Source organism: Mya arenaria, chromosome 14 (genome assembly GCF_026914265.1).
Source record: "Mya arenaria isolate MELC-2E11 chromosome 14, ASM2691426v1".
NCBI classification, from domain to species: domain Eukaryota; kingdom Metazoa; phylum Mollusca; class Bivalvia; order Myida; family Myidae; genus Mya; species Mya arenaria.
In genome coordinates, this window is record NC_069135.1 from 45,239,647 (window position 1) to 45,259,337 (window position 19,691).

The window sequence follows — 19,691 nt, forward strand, 5'->3', positions numbered from 1 at the left end:
TAGAGGTTTTACTTTTTACTCCTTCTCTTCTTTCCTATCTCCATCCATCCAACCAACCAACCAAACAAACACAACCAACCATCCATCCATTTGCAAGAAATTTTACGTATTAAAGCTGTCATATATGAATGTTGCTAGCATGTTTCATGGAATTTGCTTGTGTGCCCGACTGCATTCATACAGCATAAATGCAAAAAAGGCGACTAATCCTGCGATAGACTTTAATAATCATCATGCAACCCTTCAAAGAAAAAGCTACCTAGGAGCGAATATCTGTGAGTGTGGTGATGTCCATTATATTCACTTTTGTTATTTAATTATGGTCAACTTACCCAGTTTTAAACTGTTGAGATGCCATTGTTTGATCATCTGAATGTCAGAGTTAATGGAACATTTCGCTAGATTGAGAATGCACATCCATATTGATCCACAACAATTTGCAAAGTTTCAATCTTCAAGAATTTTAACAATTTATGTTTTTTCTTGCTCATGGTTTTGTATGAATTTTTAAAATGTATAAAATTAGCTGCCTGGTTATATTGTTTAATATTGTTCATCCGTCATTGTCTAGGAAAGTGTGCATATTGATGTAACTGGAAACCAGGATTAATGTGATACATTACCTTTTCTTAAAAACAAGGAAGTAACTGTCAGAAGCAGGAAATTTGAGGTTTTTTCATGAAATACTCAATGCTTCATGAATCTTGGTTAAATGGTGCAATACTTTACCAGATAAAGTGGTGCTTTTAGTTTCCCAGAAAAATCTTAATTCTGACTATTTTTCTTCAAACACTTGTGGGCCTGTCTAGTGTCTGTTCATGGTCTGAACACTTGTGGGCCTGTCTAGTATCAGTTCATGGTCTGAACACTTGTGGGCCTGTCTAGTATCAGTTCATGGTCTGAGCACTTGTGGGCCTGTCTAGTATCAGTTCATGGTCTGAACACTTGTGGGCCTGTCTAGTATCAGTTCATGGTCTGAACACTTGTGGGCCTGTCTAGTATCAGTTCATGGTCTGAAAACTTGTAGTCCTGTCTAGGATCAGTTCATGGTCTAAACACTTGTAGCCCTGTCTAGTATTGAGGCCCTGTCTGGTATCAGTTAATGGGCATAACACTTCTTTCCCTGTATAACATCAATTCATGGCCTGAACTTGTGTTTGAAAATCGGACTCCATTTGCTATCGATAATCAAATCGAATCGGACCAAGCATTTCGATTTACTATCGGACAATAATCGAAAGTCCATAATATCAGTAAGGAATACATTCTTTATACACAGTATCATCATGATAATTTAAATGGTTAAACCTGGAATCAGTACGTGTGACGGTATGGTCATGCATTTTGCAACCCTAAGTATATTTCCATAACCTTTTTCTGTCTTTAATAACATAACAACACAACACAAACTTGATAATTACACATCAATTGCAAAATGATGCACACTGCATCCAGTAAGTTTTCTTAGCATTTTATCCATTTAAAAGCATATTAAATATTTGTGAACCAGCTCAACATTCAATAACCTGTTATATTGAACATTGCATTAGAATATCTTAATTCATAAAACTTTCACAAATAAGTAAAATTAGTTAATTACAAACGATACCAAAAAGGTTTCAAATACAGAATGCATCGAGCCGGTATTTGCAGGTAAGACCGGACCCACTACACCATAGAGACAGGTTTTTGAAAAAGGCAAAAGCAAGTGTTCACCGCATCTATTAAAGAGAGTTAAACTGAACTCAATGAGAATCTACCGGAAAGAAAAAATGACATTTACTCGGCTTTTACCACCAAACAAAAAAAATACGTAGTTATCGGAAGTAACATTAGCGACATCGATTTTGGACAACCGCTATCGATTGTCGCCGACATAGCATTGTCAGCGACGATTTATCGATTGTACTCGATAATTGTTTCATCACTAGTCTGAACTCTTGTGACCCTGTCTGAACACTTGTGACCCTGTCTAGCATCAGTTCATGGTCTGAACACTTGTGACCCTGTCTAGGATCAGTTCATGGTCTGAAGTCTTGTGACCCTGTCTAGGATCAGTTCATGGTCTGAACTCTTGTGACTTTGTCTAGGATCAGTTCATGGTCTGAACTCTTGTGACCCTGTCTAGTATCAGTTCATGGTCTGAACTCTTGTGACCCTGTCTGACATCAATTCATGGTCTGAACTCTTGTGACTCTGTCTAGTATCAGTTCATGGTCTGAACTCTTGTGACTTTGTCTAGCATCAGTTCATGGTCTGAACACTTGTGACCCTGTCTAGCATCAGTTCATGGTCTGAACTCTTGTGGCCCTGTCTAGGATCAGTTCATGGTCTGAACTCTTGTGACTCTGTCTAACATCAATTCATGGTCTGAACTCTTGTGACCCTGTCTAACATCAATTCATGGTCTGAACTCTTGTGACTCTGTCTAACATCAATTCATGGTCTGAACTCTTGTGGCCCTGTCTAGTCTTTTGACCCTGTCAAGTATTAGTTCATGGTCTGAACTCTTGTGACCCTGTCTAGTATCAGTTCATGGTCTGAACTCTTGTGACCCTGTCTAGGATCAGTTCATGGTCTGAACTCTTGTGACTCTGTCTAACATCAATTCATGGTCTGAACTCTTGTGACTCTGTCTAACATCAATTCATGGTCTGAACTCTTGTGACCCTGTCTAGTCTTTTGACCCTGTCAAGTATTAGTTCATGGTCTGAACTCTTGTGACCCTGTCTAGTATCAGTTCATGGTCTGAACTCTTGTGACTCTGTCTAACATCAATTCATGGTCTGAACTCTTGTGGCCCTGTCTAGTCTTTTGACCCTGTCAAGTATTAGTTCATGGTCGGAACACTTGTGACCCTGTCAAGTATCAGTTCATGGTGAAAACAAACAGAAAATGTCCAGTGTCTCTGGAAATGAGATAAATCATTAATGTTCATCTCTTCTCTTTCCTGAAATCCATTGTCTGCTGAGAACATATCTTAGAAATCCTCCCCGAAGTATTATTTCCATTGTTGTTTTATGATTGTCTGTGACAGTAACTTATTGGTATATATCTGCTGAATAGCACATTAATAATTGATCTTCTCACTATCACCATAATTGTAGTGTGGTTGTAATTTTGTAATCTGCGTTTTCCCTCAGTTATGGCAGTTTTATGGATGTAATTTAACTTCAGGGTTAGGAGATGGCAATAATGGATAAATTGTTAGCAGTTTGCCAACAATCTTGTATTGAGTGTGACAGACACATCTGTTTGATTGACTATCTGCTTGACCATAATGTAAACGGCGGATGACTGTTTCATTACGAGGTGGTTTTCATACTATTCAATTTTTGGTAGTGCTTAAAATTCTGTTGCTAAAATTTGCATCTTTATTTAGAACAAAATGTCAGCAAGCATTTCACTTTGTATAAAAAATGAAGATTGGAAGATGAAGAAAACATTTGAAAAGTGAGGAAATTTGTCCCTGTATATGTCATATGTTGTGCTGAATTAAGGAACGGCTACAGGACCTGTTTCCATCAGATCTGTCTGTCTACAAAGTCTCTGTGGGTAAACGATACTGTGACAAACATAGACATCAGGGTGTGATACAAAACTTTTATTATAATATATACAGTACATGCTCTGGATTGAAAATGACCACAAGAGCCATGCCAGTAGAGCATAGGCCCTATTGGGCCTCTTCTTTATCTTGCAATCAGTGACATGTTTTCTCTGTTTCCAGGTGAGGAGGCCCTCAACGAGTACCTCCAGACCAAGGCTGTTACCGTGGAGTACAACATGTAACCATGGCAACCAGTGAGTACCAAATTTTATTGAAAATTAATGTATGAAAAAAGTAACATGCTAAAGTAACTTATTTCAGTTAGTCAAATGAGCTATTAAACTTGATTTTATAAAACACAAAAATGTTTATATTGACTTACCTCAAGACTAGTTGTATTTGTCAGTTAAAACATTTAATGTTTATTTGATTAAACAAGCAGTTTAATTTGTTACATTATAATTAACAGAAATTCTTGCATTTATCATGTTTCGTTGTACAAACTTCGATACAAAGGTCCCTACTTTTGTTTTTGTTTTTTCAGACATCGTGTTAAATGAAGAAAAACGGACAAAACCTTCATGCAGTTGTGTGAAGGAAGAAAAATACATTCAAATAAAAGGAAAACATCTGAAAGACTTAACTAAATTAACAATGAAATAAATAGAAACAACACGCAAGCCTCATAAAATAGGTGATTTTGAATGTTTATTAACTGTTATTGTTTATTTAATGCATTTTGTTACAAGTATTCAGGAAATACAAGTCCATTGTACCAATGGTTATATATGTTTTGTCACGTGATGTCAGGGGAACAGTATTTTCAATTCACTAGCCTATTTGTACTGGTAAGGGACACCTTTTTTCCAGAAAAATGGATGTTTGGCTTAAATAATTTGAGGAATACTGAATGATATTTCATAGGAAAAGAGTTTGGGCCCTGATATAAAATTCATTGCAATAAGATATGTAGTATATGCTGATTTTTTTAACGATTATATTGTGCCAATCTAATTTATTCAAATCTTGTTAAATGACAGTGAACTGTGGCAAGAATCAGAGTGGTATTGCTAAACATGGGTGATTACAGGGTGGGCAAATCAATTGGTACGGGCAAAAAAGAGGTCCCTTACCAGTTTAGTTTTGGATAGTTTTATTTTACACACCAGCATTATTTGCATTAAACCTTTCCTGAACTAATTCTGAATCTATAGGAAAATTACATTGACAGATATACACTGGCACAGAATTGGATATTGTAGTTAAAATAGATGGAAAAATGAACTGTGAATTTTTTTCACAATGCTGTCAAATTTATGTGCCTTGATAAGAGTTTACCACTTTCACTTTTTTTTATTAGTGTTATGAAATGACTTGTTTTTTTCTATTTATGTTCTTCAAAAATTATAAAAATACTCAATTTAAATTGTGAAGAGGGTGGATCTCATATAAATTGTCAATAGTCAGGGGGTGGTTAAATTACCGTCCTAGGAGTGATTTGTATCTAGGAGTGGTTTGTACCTAGGAGTGATTTGTACCTAGGAGTGATTTGTACCTAGGAGTGATTTGTATCTAGGAGTGGTTTGTACCTAGGAGGGATTTGTACCTAGGAGTGGTTTGTACCTAGGAGGGATTTGTACCTAAAAGTGATTTTACCTAGGAGGGATTTGTACCTAGGAGGGATTTGTATCTAGGAGGGATTTGTATCTAGGAGGGATTTGTACCTAGGAGGGATTTGTATCTAGGAGGGATTTGTATATAGGAGATATTGTCAAGAGTTCATGGGTTATTGGAGAGTGCTAGGATCAAGGTTGTACAAAGGGAGATTTTTTAACAGTGCATTCAATCTCTCCTACAAACAAGACATTTCCTAGAGTTCTTCATGAAATTGCACCAGGTACTTCTGTTGCAGGTATGAAATTGTCGCTAGGTATGAAATTGTTGCTAGGTATGAAATCGTTGCTAGGTATGAAATCGTTGCTAGGTTAAAAATGGTTGCTAGGTTTGAAATCTTTGCTTGGTAAGAATTCATTGCTAGGTAAAAAAGGTAAAACATTGTTGATAGGGATGAAATCACTTCTAGAAACCGTGATGAAATGGCTCCCAGTATTTAAGATGGTAGCTCATCAACAGTACATTTTCACTGTTGTACAAACTAATTTTTACTAAAATTTTGATTTTATTTAGAAATAAATTGTATTTATAAGACTTACCTATCTGTCTTTATGGTATGGTCAATGTTCAGGCGTGTTTTAATTTACACACTAAGATCTTTTGTTTGATTATTTCACAATTTCATTTTTTTTTTGTGTTTGGACCACTTACCAATCATGTATTTAGTCAGTTTCAATTTATGATTTATTGCTGTGTTTAAGTCATTTAAATGTTATATTATATTGTTTTGTTTGCATTGAGTTATATTTAGAATGATATATTACACTTACATTGTTATACAGTATTGGGTATCTTACCAACGGACATACATGTGTACATCCAAATACCATTCCAACATCAAGAAGTTTACACATATAAATCATAACACTCTCTTCAATTTCTAACAACTTTTCTTCAAGACTCAAATTGTCTCATATGACCAGTCAAACAATTTCAGTAAAAAGTTATTATTAAGACTCTAAACATTTGTTTTGAAAATGGGTTTATATGATAATATGGTCGTTGATTATATGCAGCCTGTTTATAATGACAGGGTATCACTGTCTCATTGTTCTCAGGCCGGTTGCTAGTCATGCTCAGAGTGAGGCTGTTTTCACTGGTATTTCTGACCAACAAATTGATCTGTTAATAATTCAAAAACTGGATAATGTCATCATGTCTGCATCCGTCTTATGCCAAATAAATGATTTCGTAAGACAAAGAATAAATGACTGTTAGTTGGAATAAGGTAATTATTAAAATTAACAGTGTAGTTCCATGATCGATTACAGTATTGAAACAAAAATATTGCTGAGGGTCATTTTAAGGGGAGGCGTTTTCGATGAGCCAGTCTTGCCACTGCAAACAAACCAGGTTTTAAGCATATCAATGTTGATTTGTCTTTGTAAATCAGGAGGGAGGGTTGAGATATACTTCCAGACCTTCTCACAGACGTCCAATAGATCTTACCAATTCCCTACATAAATATTCTTTAAAAGGCGAGAACTCAGAGTCTATAGTCATAGAGGGATGTTGAAAATAAATGAAATCTCTTTAAATGCATATCACAAGTTAATTAGTAGTTCTCGAAAAAAACATGCCTTATTATCAGTATTATATAGACATTATTTTAGTCTGTTTATTACTTGGATCTTTTTCAGTTCTGCATCCTTTTGAAAATTGTACATACATTTTAATCCTTGCCTATTCAGTTTTTGGAGGAATTCCATGAAATGGTGTTGAAATAAAACTCCCATTATCTTCCCAGAAATCAGGCAACATTAGGTGCTCTTCATTTACTTGTGGTTTATCAAAATCCACACCAAGATAGGAGCCAAGATTGAAGCCGATTTCAATTCTCCCCCTTGAGAGTTTGTACTGAAATATTATTGAATGTTAATGGTAGAAAGTGTGCAGTGCCTCCTCGTGGTAAAAATGTGTGCCGCTTTAAAGGATGTTTCAATATACAGTTGTTTTGTATTCCATGATTAAATGAGTTTGGTTTCAGATTTATATAACACCCATCACGATTTTGATTGCCTTTGTGTTGGTTTTGGTTGGTGAAATAACTTCTCACTGTATTCTGTAATCATTTAAATAGTTTTATGTGAAGGTGAAGAAAATAAATTCTTTTCAACTAGAAATGTTATGGTTTATTTTGAACGTTCCAGTTATAGAAACCATTCAGCAGTCATTCTTAGTATAAAACACAAAGTGATGATTATATGAAAACCTTGAATTGAAAACAATTTAAGGAATAATAGTTTTTTCAGTGTTCCATTGAAATAAAACATGAAAAAGATCCATGTGTGAATGCTTTAAGCATGGTTCTCTAAACTTAAAATATTAAACTGTTTTAAATGTCATTGTAAAATTGATGGTAAATATGGTTAAATATGATGTGAAGAACACGTTTTAAAGATTACATATCCTATAATTTGTCCACATAAACAATAATGAAGATATTATATAACAAGATATATCCAAACATTGGTGACCATGGGTTCTCGCAGATTCGCATTTCATAATCCATTGAGATGTCCATGAATTGATATGGAAATTCCACTGTATCCTAACCCATTGATGAGATGACCATGAATTGATTTGGAAATTACACTGTATCTTAACTCAGTGAGAAGATGTCCATGAATTGATTTAGAAATTTCACTGTATCCTAACCCATTGAGATGACAATGAATAGATGTCGAAATTCCACTGTATCTTAACCCATTGAGATGACAATGAATTGATATGGAAATTCCACTGTATCCTAACCCATTGAGAAGATGTCCATGAATTGATATGGAAATTCCACTGTATCCTAACCCAGTGAGGAGATGTCCATGAATTGATATGGAAATTCCACTGTATCCTAACCCAGTGAGAAGATGTCCATGAATTGATTTGGAAATTCCACTTTATCCTAACCCATTGATGAGATGACAATGAATTGCTATGGAAATTCCACTGTATCTTAACCCATTGAGGAGATGTCCATGAATTGATATGGAAATTCCACTGTATCCTAACCCAGTGAGGAGATGTCCATGAATTGATATGGAAATTCCACTGTTTCTTAACCCATTGAGGAGATGTCCATGAATTGATATGGAAATTCCACTGTATCTTAACCCAGTGAGGAGATGTCCATGAATTGATATGGAAATTCCACTGTATCTTAACCCATTGAGGAGATGTCCATAAATTGATATGGAAATTCCACTGTATCCTAGCCCATTGAGGAGATGTCCATGAATTGATATGGAAATTCCACTGTATCCTAACCCATTGAGGAGATGTCCATGAATTGATATGGAAATTCCACTGTATCTTAATCCATTGAGGAGATGTCCATGAATTGATATGGAAATTCCACTGTATCTTAACCCATTGAGGAGATGTCCATGAATTGATATGGACATTCCACTGTATCCTAGCCCATTGAGGAGATGTCCATGAATTGATATGGAAATTCCACTGTATCCTAGCCCATTGAGGAGATGTCCATGAATTGATATGGAAATTCCACTGTATCCTAACCCATTGAGGAGATGTCCATGAATTGATATGGAAATTCCACTGTATCCTAGCCCATTGAGGAGATGTCCATGAATTGATATGGAAATTCCACTGTAACTTAGCCCATTGAGGAGATGTCCATGAATTGATATGGAAATTCCACTGTATCTTAACCCATTGAGGAGATGTCCATAAATTGATATGGAAATTCCACTGCATCCTAACCCATTGAGGAGATGTCCATGAATTGGTTTGGAAATTCCACTGTATCCTAACCCATTGAGGAGATGTCCATGAATTGATATTTAAATTCCACTGTATCTTAATCCACTGAGATGTCGTTGAATTGATTGAAAATCCCACAGTAATTTATGTAATATATGCGTTATATACGTAATCGTATGTTCGAGCTACGTGCAAACAAATGTCATGTTAATTCCGCATAAGGCCCAAGCGTACTCCCATATTTCGTACCAAGGTGAGGTACATGCGAACAAAAGGCATGTTAATTCCGCATAAGGCCCAAGCATACTCCCATATTTCGTACCAAGGTGAGGTACATGCGAACAAATGTCATGTTAATTCCGCATAAGGCCCAAGCATACTCCCATATTTCGTACCAAGGTGAGGTACATGCGAACAAATGTCATGTTAATTCCGCATAAGGCCCAAGCGTACTCCCATATTTCGTACCAAGGTGAGGTACATGCGAACAAATGTCATGTTAATTCCGCATAAGGCCCAAGCATACTCCCATATTTCGTACCAAGGTGAGGTACATGCGAACAAAAGGCAAGTTAATTCCGCATAAGGCCCAAGCATACTCCCATATTTCGTACCAAGGTGAGGTACATGCGAACAAAAGGCATGTTTATTCCGCATACGGCCCAAGCGTACTCCTATATTTCGTATCAAGGTGAGCTATATGCAAACAAAAGGCATATTCATTGGAGTGTCTTTATCTCAGTTCTACTGTTATCATCAGCGCTGCTCGACATCCATTAATTTGATTGCTTTATATTATATATTGTTTAAATTTTGTTTCATATCGAATATATTCTATTACACCATTTCACCTTGTATCCTTTCTCCAAGTACTTTTACTGCGACTGCCTCTGCTGCTGCTGCTGCTGCTGCTGCTGCTGATGATGATGATGATGATGATGATGATGATGATGATGATGATGATGTTGATTTTTCTCGGAACATTAAGTAACAAAATGAATCGTGCTGCAGAGACATCTATATTGGTAGAAAAGGGAAGAAAATGCGGTTTAATATGATTTTAATACTCTAATGATTTTATATTTGAACTTTGTTGGAATAAAGTTTTTTCTATGGACAATCATCAATTACCTGAATACACGGAATTTTGTTAACTAAAGCCTATTTTTTTAGATGTTACTATCGCTTTTTGACAATTCAAATAGCATTTTCTGTTACATTTTTATACGCACGTTGTCGACCGGGGAGCGTCCAGTATATTTTCCGATCAATAACTTAAGAATCATTTGCCCAATCATCACTAAATTTGGTAAGAATGTGTATGGGCATAATCTATCAGACAAGTTTGATATAACTAGCAATATTGATTAGTCTCCCGAAAGTTGCCGTACTTTAAACATGAACCTTTCAATCATTTTAATTTTTGGCCTTCCCCACCCACTTTTGCATCGTTGAAGACCCATAATAAGTAAGTAGATTATACTTCACAAGGTTCTACAGAATGACATTGAACAGATGTATACATAAGTTATGAATGGATAGATATTGCATTTTAACGCATCATAAAACATCGATATTGGGTAGTCACTTTCACAATAGAGGCTACTCGGTTTTATAGAGATACATAAAAGTATACGGTGCATGGCATGGATCTAAACTAGTTTATTTACATTTTGAACATCGATATACGTTTTGGAACATAAATCAGGTGAGCAAATACCTGCATTATGTTTTTTTTTGCCTCTTTCATGACCATAATTATGCAAATTTTAGACCTAGAGTCTACCTAATAATGAATAGTACTAACTCGGCGGTTAAAGGGACTCAGTCACATCTTGTAGGGACAGACATTGAACACAATCATTTCGTGTCTTTTCTTCATTAAGGTATTAAGTAAAATAACACGAATTAAACAAAACTTTTGCCAGCATGAAGTCTGTGAACGGGTCACGTTTATCACCGCCGTTTGCCAGTGCCAGTAGTGTCATAATTTAACATGCAAGATTTTCATTCAAAGACTTCTTGTAATATTATCAGTATGTTTGTTTAATGCATTTGCATGTTTATGGTCAGCTTACTGCCTTTTGTTACATGCTGGTATATATACCAACCAATTCTTTATTTTGTACGTAACCGGTAGTAAAATCGCCCTTTGTAGAATGTTTAAATAAAACGCATGGATCATATTATACACCCTCTTTACTTTACATGCAATTTACCATTACCTTTCACTTTTCAAATAAACAGCTTTTTTGGTATTTTTTTCATATTACAAATAGTACCTAAAATCCAATACACTAGTTTTTCAATCCAAGACCCAAACTATGTACGTAAATATTTATTCCGTACTAATGAAAAAAATAACAACTTCTACAATCGTACGCTTAATCTTAACTGATAATCCGTTTTCAACATATGAAGGTGGTTGACCGGTCATCCAGGGTAGATCACCAAAAGGGATTATGTTTAAACTGAACCGAATATATGTGCAATTTTCAAAAGCGAATGTCTGTGAAGTGGTTAAGCGTGCTCGTATTATGTACAGGTTCGAATCCCATTTTTTTCAAATTAAATTTGGTTTATATTATCAAACAGTGCAATACGATTCCTATTAAAATGCTTTTAGAAAGAAAAAAGTCCCAACATAACAAAAACCACTATAATTGATAGAAATACAATTTGAAGCCAATTAAACGGTTGGTATTCAATGAAGCATGTATCTGTATACAAACGTAACTTTATAATTGCAATTGTACAAGGAGAAACATGTATCTGTATACAAACGTAACTTTATAATTGCAAATGTACAAGGAGAAGCATGTATCTGTATACAAACGTAACTTTATAATTGCAATTGTACAAGGAGAAGCATGTATCTGTATACAAACGTAACTTTATAATTGCAATTGTACAAGGAGAAGCATGTATCTGTATACAAACGTAACTTTATAATTGCAATTGTACAAGGAGAAGCATGTATCTGTATACAAACGTAACTTTATAATTGCAAATGTACAAGGAGAAGCATGTATCTGTATACAAACGTAACTTTATAATTGCAAATGTACAAGGAGAAGCATGTATCTGTATACAAACGTAACTTTATAATTGCAATTGTACAAGGAAAAGCATTTATGTGTATACAAAAGTCACTTTATAATTGCAAATGTACAAGGAGAACATGTATCTGTATACAAACGTCACATTATAATTGCAATTGTACAAGGAGAAGCATTTATGTGTATACAAAAGTCACTTTATAATTGCAATTGTACAAGGAGAAACATGTATGTGTATTATATATAACATGGTTTCAAACATCACTTACATAACTAGAAAGAAGTAGATCTGGTCTGATCTATTGTCAATACAAAGATAAACTTGTAATTTTTTTCATGGAGCGGCAAGGCTTTTGGATCACTTTATTGACCGTTATTAATAATTTAAAGTAATTTTCTACTCCCAGAGTATATGACCGTGCTCCCTAGGGGAGGTTTAGCTGCAGCACTCGAGTTTATAGCTCTTTTCCCAGCCAACGATGGATGAACAATTCGATTCCATTTGGTATATCGGTAATTTAATTCTGGGTCCAACTCGGATTCCTGATTAAGTCTGTATAATATGGTGGTGGCCCCGAGTCCTTTACCGACTTCTTTGCCATAAGCTGACTATGGGCGTGATCTAAGAAATCAAAGGCTTGTGAGTCCCAGCATCGCAAAATAAATTAATGGGTAATTGTAAAAACAAGATTTAAGAATGAAATCCGGTACAGAATAGTATATATCGGAATCACTCAAATCGCTGTCACCCGTTTTGTCATGTTTTTTTTTTCTGATACGTATGTCATTTTTCAGGAAGCATATTAGTAAAACAGTACCAAGAACATTTTTATGATGTTTTTTCATATGCATATATCAGGACCGCAACAACTTAATTTCTGTAAAGTTTTACCCATAACTCTTCACTATATCATAGCATTTCCGACGTAAAAATGCCAGTTTCTGGAATGCTCTCATCCCACGTTAGTCCGTGAACAGCAGTTCTAGAACGACATATGTATTGGTCTACAAATAGCGGTTAGTTCAATATGGCATATTACAAATTGCCCCGTTAATGACGGTCGCCAGGTGGAGTAAAACTCTTATTTCCGGAATAACCTTACACAAGAAATATATCGCGCTAAGCAACGCAAACGAAATACAACAAAATAAATAAACTGGTATGTCACTATTATTAAATTCAACATTACGCTCGTTCATAGTATTTTCTTAGAAAAGCACCTTCAAGCTATACAAATGTAATTGTATTTGTATTTGTAAAGTCAACGCCCAAAATATATTTGCTATCATATGAAGCAATTCTCAAGTTTGCAAATATTCTGAATTTTGCAAGTAAACACTGGGTCTCGTATAACAGCTTAACAACTCCATACGCGGTCCGAAATGAAGATTGACGTGAATGAATAATTTAACGTCAGGAAAATATGAATGTGCTCCCAAAGGAAATATTAGCTTGCAGCCAAACGGTTATTGTCGGTAATTTAATGAGCAGCAGCTATTTTCCACAAGCTTTCCTTTAAGAAAGATTAAACAATAATATCTAAAAGCATCTGTGTCTCGTGGGCCATCTTTTTGTTTTGGAGGGGGGGGGGGGCATCTTTGCCCGAGGACCCTGTTTAAGCTTGAGTGGGGGCATCTGTGACACGGTGCCCTGTTTTGGTCTGGATGGGAGGAGGGGGGGGGGGGGCGTCTGTGTTGCTTTGGACAAAGTTCTAGCATGTGTAAAGGCATTTGTGTCCCGTCGACTCTGTTTAAGCTTGAGTGAGGTCAATCCTGTCCCGTTGACCATGTTTTGACCCTGTTTTATCATAGATGGGTGTATTTGTGTTGCTTTAGGTCTAGAACAACCGTGGGTACGGGCACCTGTGTCTCATTGACCTTGTTCTTGCTTCGAAGGGGGCATCCGTGTCCCGTGAACCCTGTTTAAGCTTTTCGGGGGGGGGGGGGGGCGTCCGTGTCTTGTGGACGCAGCTCTCCTGTGAATCCTGTTTTCGCTTAAGTGGGGATATAATTATGTGTCTCGTGGATCCTGTATTAGCTTGAGTGGGATGGTCTGAGTCCCGTGGATCCTGTATTAGCTTGAGTGGGATTGTCTGAGTCCCGTGGATCCTGTATTAGCTTGAGTGGGATTGTCTGAGTCCCGTGGATCCTGTATTAGCTTGAGTGGGATTGTCTGAGTCCCGTGGATCCTGTATCAGCTTGAGTGGGATTGTCCGAGTCCCGTGGATCCTGTATCAGCTTGAGTGGGATTGTCCGAGTCCCGTGGATCCTGTATCAGCTTGAGTGGGATTGTCCGAGTCCCGTGGATCCTGTTTTAGCTTGAGTGGGATTGTCCGAGTCCCGTGGATCCTGTTTTAGCTTGAGTGGGATGGTCCGAGTCCCGTGGATCCTGTATTAGCTTGAGTGGGATGGTCCGAGTCCCGTGGATCCTGTATTAGCTTGAGTGGGATGGTCCGAGTCCCGTGGATCCTGTATTAGCTTGAGTGGGATGGTCCGAGTCCCGTGGATCCTGTATTAGCTTGAGTGGGATGGTCCGAGTCCCGTGGATCCTGTATTAGCTTGAGTGGGATGGTCCGAGTCCCGTGGATCCTGTATTAGCTTGAGTGGGATGGTCCGAGTCCCGTGGATCCTGTATTAGCTTGAGTGGGATGGTCCGAGTCCCGTGGATCCTGTATTAGCTTGAGTGGGATGGTCCGAGTCCCGTGGATCCTGTATTAGCTTGAGTGGGATGGTCCGAGTCCCGTGGATCCTGTATTAGCTTGAGTGGGATGGTCCGAGTCCCGTGGATCCTGTATTAGCTTGAGTGGGATGGTCCGAGTCCCGTGGATCCTGTATTAGCTTGAGTGGGATGGTCCGAGTCCCGTGGATCCTGTATTAGCTTGAGTGGGATTGTCCGAGTCCCGTGGATCATGTATTAGCTTGAGTGGGATGGTCCGAGTCCGTGGATCCTGTATTAGCTTGAGTGGGATTGTCCGAGTCCCGTGGATCCTGTTTTAGCATGAGTGGGATTGTCTGAGTTCCGTGGATCCTGTATAAGCTTGAGTGGGATTGTCCGAGTCCCGTGGATCCTGTTTTCGCTTAAGAGGGGATATCTGTGTACCGTGGATCCTGTTTTCGCTTAAGAGGGGATACTTATCTGTGTCCCGTGGATCCTGTTTTCGCTTAAGTGGGGATATCTGTGTACCGTGGATCCTGTTTCGCTTAAGTGGGGATATCTGTGTACCGTGGATCCTGTTTTCGCTTAAGTGGAGATATCTGTGTACCGTGGATCCTGTTTTCGCTTAAGTGGGGATATCTGTGTACCGTGTATCCTGTTTTGCTGAAGTGGGGATATCTGTGTACCGTGGATCCTGTTTTGCTTAAGTGGGGATATCTGTGTACCGTGGATCCTGTTTTCGCTTGATTTGGGATATCAGTGTCCCGTGGATCCTGTTTTCGCTTTATTTGAATTGTTTGTGTCCCGTGGATCCTGTTTTGCTTAAGTGGGGATATTTGTGTCCCGTGGATCCTGTTTTCGCTTAATTTGAATTGTTTGTGTCCCGTGGATCCTGTTTTCGCTTAAGTGGGGATATCTGTGTACCGTGGATCCTGTTTTCGCTTAAGTGGGGATGTCTGTGTTCCGTTGACTAATTTCTAGCGTTTTGTGTTGCGTGTTTTTTAGTATAGCTAAACACACCCTTGGTCTGAGAAACTCTGAGTTGTACTTATTATTTTGGTAATTGTTCTTTCATTGAAAACAGAATATTGAAAAAAGTGCGCTACATTTACACTAGTTTGAACGTTAAGATTTTGATATACAAAATTTGATGATTTAAAATCAGAAAAGGAATTCAAAAACAAGATATCAAAAACAGCTTATCACTGAAAAAAAAACTTCTTGTGTAGTGTTGATCTTGACTATTAATATTAATGATTTCATTTTGTTCTGCAATGCGATAGTTATAAAGATATCAGAAAAAAATATATAAACAACTACTTTTGGCGTAATCCAAGTTTCTTCAAGTTTATGCAATTGATAAATAGTGAAAGTTCAGTCAAATTAAAAAATCTTGCCACATTTACTTTTAAGGCCTTTGAAATAAGACGCCATTTAGTATATGACTGACGCGCTTTTACCTAATACAAATTGAATCGAATACATGTTGTCTCTCCCGACATGAAATTTTTTCCTTCAAGTATATAAGTTTCATATTGCTATTTTGAATATATTATGTAAACTTACTATGCCAGATGACATCTGTACCAGTATATTATTATTATACGTTGTTGTTAATTCTGCTTTGCTATGAATCTTGTCAGATTTGTTTGCATAATAAAGTCTTCTTCCTTACATTAAAGCCTGTAGAAAGGTAAACACGGCTCGTGTGGACGTGTTTGACTTCATCTCGCCATGTGTTTGCCTCCAATTGTTTCATGTGCTAAGGAATAAATATTTGATGACACTACGGCCATTATTGTGTCGTAGATATTCCATTAAAACATCAATCAATAATTGCAAGAACCATTTTATTTCAGCGATTCACTCGAAGATATAACACTGAAACATTGCATCGTAGCACGCGATGTTTTCTAATAAAAGTATTCTGTTAGATGGCTTTTGTTTTGATCGCAGAAAACTGTACTACAGTTTGTAAAACTATTTTGATTTGAATTTTACCACTTTATACAATTAAGTAAAATTAATATAACTTTCGTGTTATATTCGGCTTCAGTACACTTCGTTTGATGGGTGTGTATTTGTAGACAACAACTTAATATTTTGACTGTGCGAGTTTGGGTTTCTTAGTGTTTGACTGTCACACTGTTGCCGCTTGAATTGTGTCCTCTACTGTGTGCCTAGTCTGAGGCGGTCATTGTGAGTCAACCAACAGTAATCGGATGTTTTTTTAATGGACAAAAACTCGAAAATCAAATGGTTAGGACGTATTTTTACCTAGAAAGGAATTAAAACACTGCAGTTCTACTGTTGAAAATCTCTCCTAGGTACAAGTGACTCATAGAATATTTTCTTCATGAGATTGGACCGTGGAATTTTGTCCTTTTTTTTGGAAACTAATATGGAATATGAATTATACTGTTCCATTTCTTCCATCGTTTGCTTGGTATTTAAACATACAAAGGCACAACACAACTTTTTAACTATATACAATTATTTTCTTTTATTCAACTGTTTTTTTAGTTTTGTCTACTATAATCTTATAATAGTAATGACATATGTAGGGCTTCAACGGGTAGACATATGTAGGGCTTGGACGGGTAGGCATATGTAGGGCTTGGACGGGTAGACATATGTAGGGCTTGGACGGGTAGGCATATGTAGGGCTTGGACGGGTAGGCATATGTAGGGCTTGGACGGGTAGGCATATGTAGGGCTTGGACGGGTAGACATATGTAGGGCTTGGACGGGTAGACATATGTAGGGCTTGGACGGGTAGGCATATGTAGGGCTTGGACGGGTAGACATATGTAGGGCTTGGACGGGTAGACATATGTAGGGCTTCAACGGGTAGACATATGTAGGGCTTGGACGGGTAGACATATGTAGGGCTTGGACGGGTAGGCATATGTAGGGCTTGGACGGGTAGACATATGTAGGGCTTGGACGGGTAGGCATATGTAGGGCTTGGACGGGTAGACATATGTAGGGCTTGGACGGGTAGGCATATGTAGGGCTTGGACGGGTAGGCATATGTAGGGCTTGGACGGGTACCCGCGGGCCGGGGACATATGTAAGGCCTAGCCGGGTACCCGCGGGCTAGCGACATATGTAAGGCTTGGAAGGGGTCCGGGTTCACATGTATGGCCTGGACAGGTAAACATGAACGCGGGACAGGTAAACATGAAAGGCTTGGACGGGTACCCGCGGGACGGGTATACATGAAAGGCTTGGACGGGTACCCGTGGGCCTGGTACACATGTAGGGCTTGGACTGGTAACTGCGGGCCGGAGACACATATAAGCCTAGGACGGGTACCCGCGGGCTGGGTTCACATGTAGGGCTTGGACGGGTACCCGCGGGCCGGGGACACATATAAGGCTTGGACGGGTACCCACGGGCTGGGTAGAGATGTAGGGCCTGGACGGATACCCGCAGGGCCGGAGACACATATGAGGCTTGGACGGGTACGCGCGGGCGGGGTACACATGTAGGGCTTGGACGGATACCTGGCAAGCCGGGGACACATATAAGATTTGGACGGGTACCCGCGAGCTGGGGTCACATGTAGGGCTTGAGCGGGTACCCGCGGGCTGGGTACACATGAAAGGCTTGGACGGATACCCGCGGGTCTGGTACATTTTAGCGGGTATCAAGCTACATGTTTAATACCACGTATCCGACAATACAGCCAGTAAATTATGTTAGTTGCTTTTAGGGTGTTTTGTGTTAGTCTTGTCAGGTGATGCTTGTTGGAGCAAATGAGGAAGGTGTTTCTTCTACTTGTGTTTTTTCATGATGACGTTCCACCATCTTTGTGACACACTTTAAACAGAGGCGGTATTACGTCTTTTCATGTGACGAACGATCAAAATCTGCGGCATGGAATGTCTACACGGACACCCGCGGGAAGTGACCGAGTCCAAAATATATACCCGTTCATGCCCTAGACAAATGACAGTCGACCGAAAACGGCGGATATTATTAAAACAAAGACTCCTTTGCTTTGCCGATTTATGTGAAAATAGAATTGTTAAAATACACATGAATAGGCAGATGAACGCAGATAGAACTTGCTTGAATGGTATTTTCTGGGCTTTAGTTCTCCAGATATACAATATAAACCATTTTGTAGTTCTCGTTTTACCATTGTTATACGTTTATGCCAGTTGATGAGGAAATACATGTATGGCTTTTTTGATTATCTGCACGCAACGTGTTTTTTTCAGCAGATTTATATTACATATTTCATATCATCGTTGAAAACAACAGTAAACCCTTTATATTGCAATAAAATCAGAGCATGTCAAACACAAAACAGTTTCTGGTTTAAAAGCATAAACTGAATTGTCTACATGTCAAACATTCCCATGTAAAACCCGAAGGTTGCTCGCGTAATTGTATCTGCACATTTCATCCACTCATGTACCGTATTGTTGTAATATGAATTATCTGGTGGAGCTGCATGTTAGGGGAAGCAGATGGTCATCAACTCCTACCATTCATTCGGGACAATTTGTGGGGCAATTTGTCGGTAGGAAATGATCGTATCAGTTGGTTTATTAAAGCAAGAACAATATAAATGTTGGGATATTAAGAGCAATGAATGGTCAACGTAATATTTTGTCAAATGAGAAGGTTGTATTTCTCAAGTTTTCCGATACGTTTATTTCAGTAAATCAGCAATCAGCCGTTATTGATTTTAATGAGGTGAAGCGGTAGATATAAACTTTGGCTGACTCAGTGTATGGGTAGTTTTCAAAATATTAAGTAGAGCACTAAAGAGTTAAAGATTGTAAGTATGTACTTAAACAAAATAATTGGTTAAGTAAATATTGCTACGCTCTTGTTAAGAACTGATGTACATTAAACTTTCAATGAGATCGTAGGCATGAACATGTACAATTATTCAATTTAAAGTAGATTAACTTAAAATAAGAAGAAGAATGGTAATTTGTAATCAAAGTATAATTTCGGCTTTGTTACGTACGGAAATCAGTAACAAATTTGAAAATAACAATTCTAACAT

General features: G+C 37.9%; 2 protein-coding genes across 2 annotated transcripts in view; both read left to right on the top strand.

Moving 5' to 3' along the window:
• Positions 1–7,347, top strand: part of LOC128217973 (cytosolic 10-formyltetrahydrofolate dehydrogenase-like) — a 40,000-nt gene extending 32,653 nt beyond the window's left edge. Inside the window, exons 20-21 of the mRNA XM_052925456.1 lie at positions 3,731–3,804; positions 4,095–7,347. Of these exons, the coding sequence (XP_052781416.1) occupies positions 3,731–3,792 (62 nt within the window). The 3' untranslated portion in view covers positions 3,793–3,804; positions 4,095–7,347. The remainder of the gene's footprint in view (positions 1–3,730; positions 3,805–4,094) is intronic.
• Positions 7,348–10,522: 3,175 nt separating this feature from the next.
• LOC128217974 (major facilitator superfamily domain-containing protein 4A-like) overlaps positions 10,523–19,691 on the top strand; it is a 74,322-nt gene continuing 65,153 nt past the window's right edge. The window contains exon 1 of the mRNA XM_052925457.1: positions 10,523–10,655. The gene's annotated coding sequence lies outside the window, so the exon portion shown is untranslated. The remainder of the gene's footprint in view (positions 10,656–19,691) is intronic.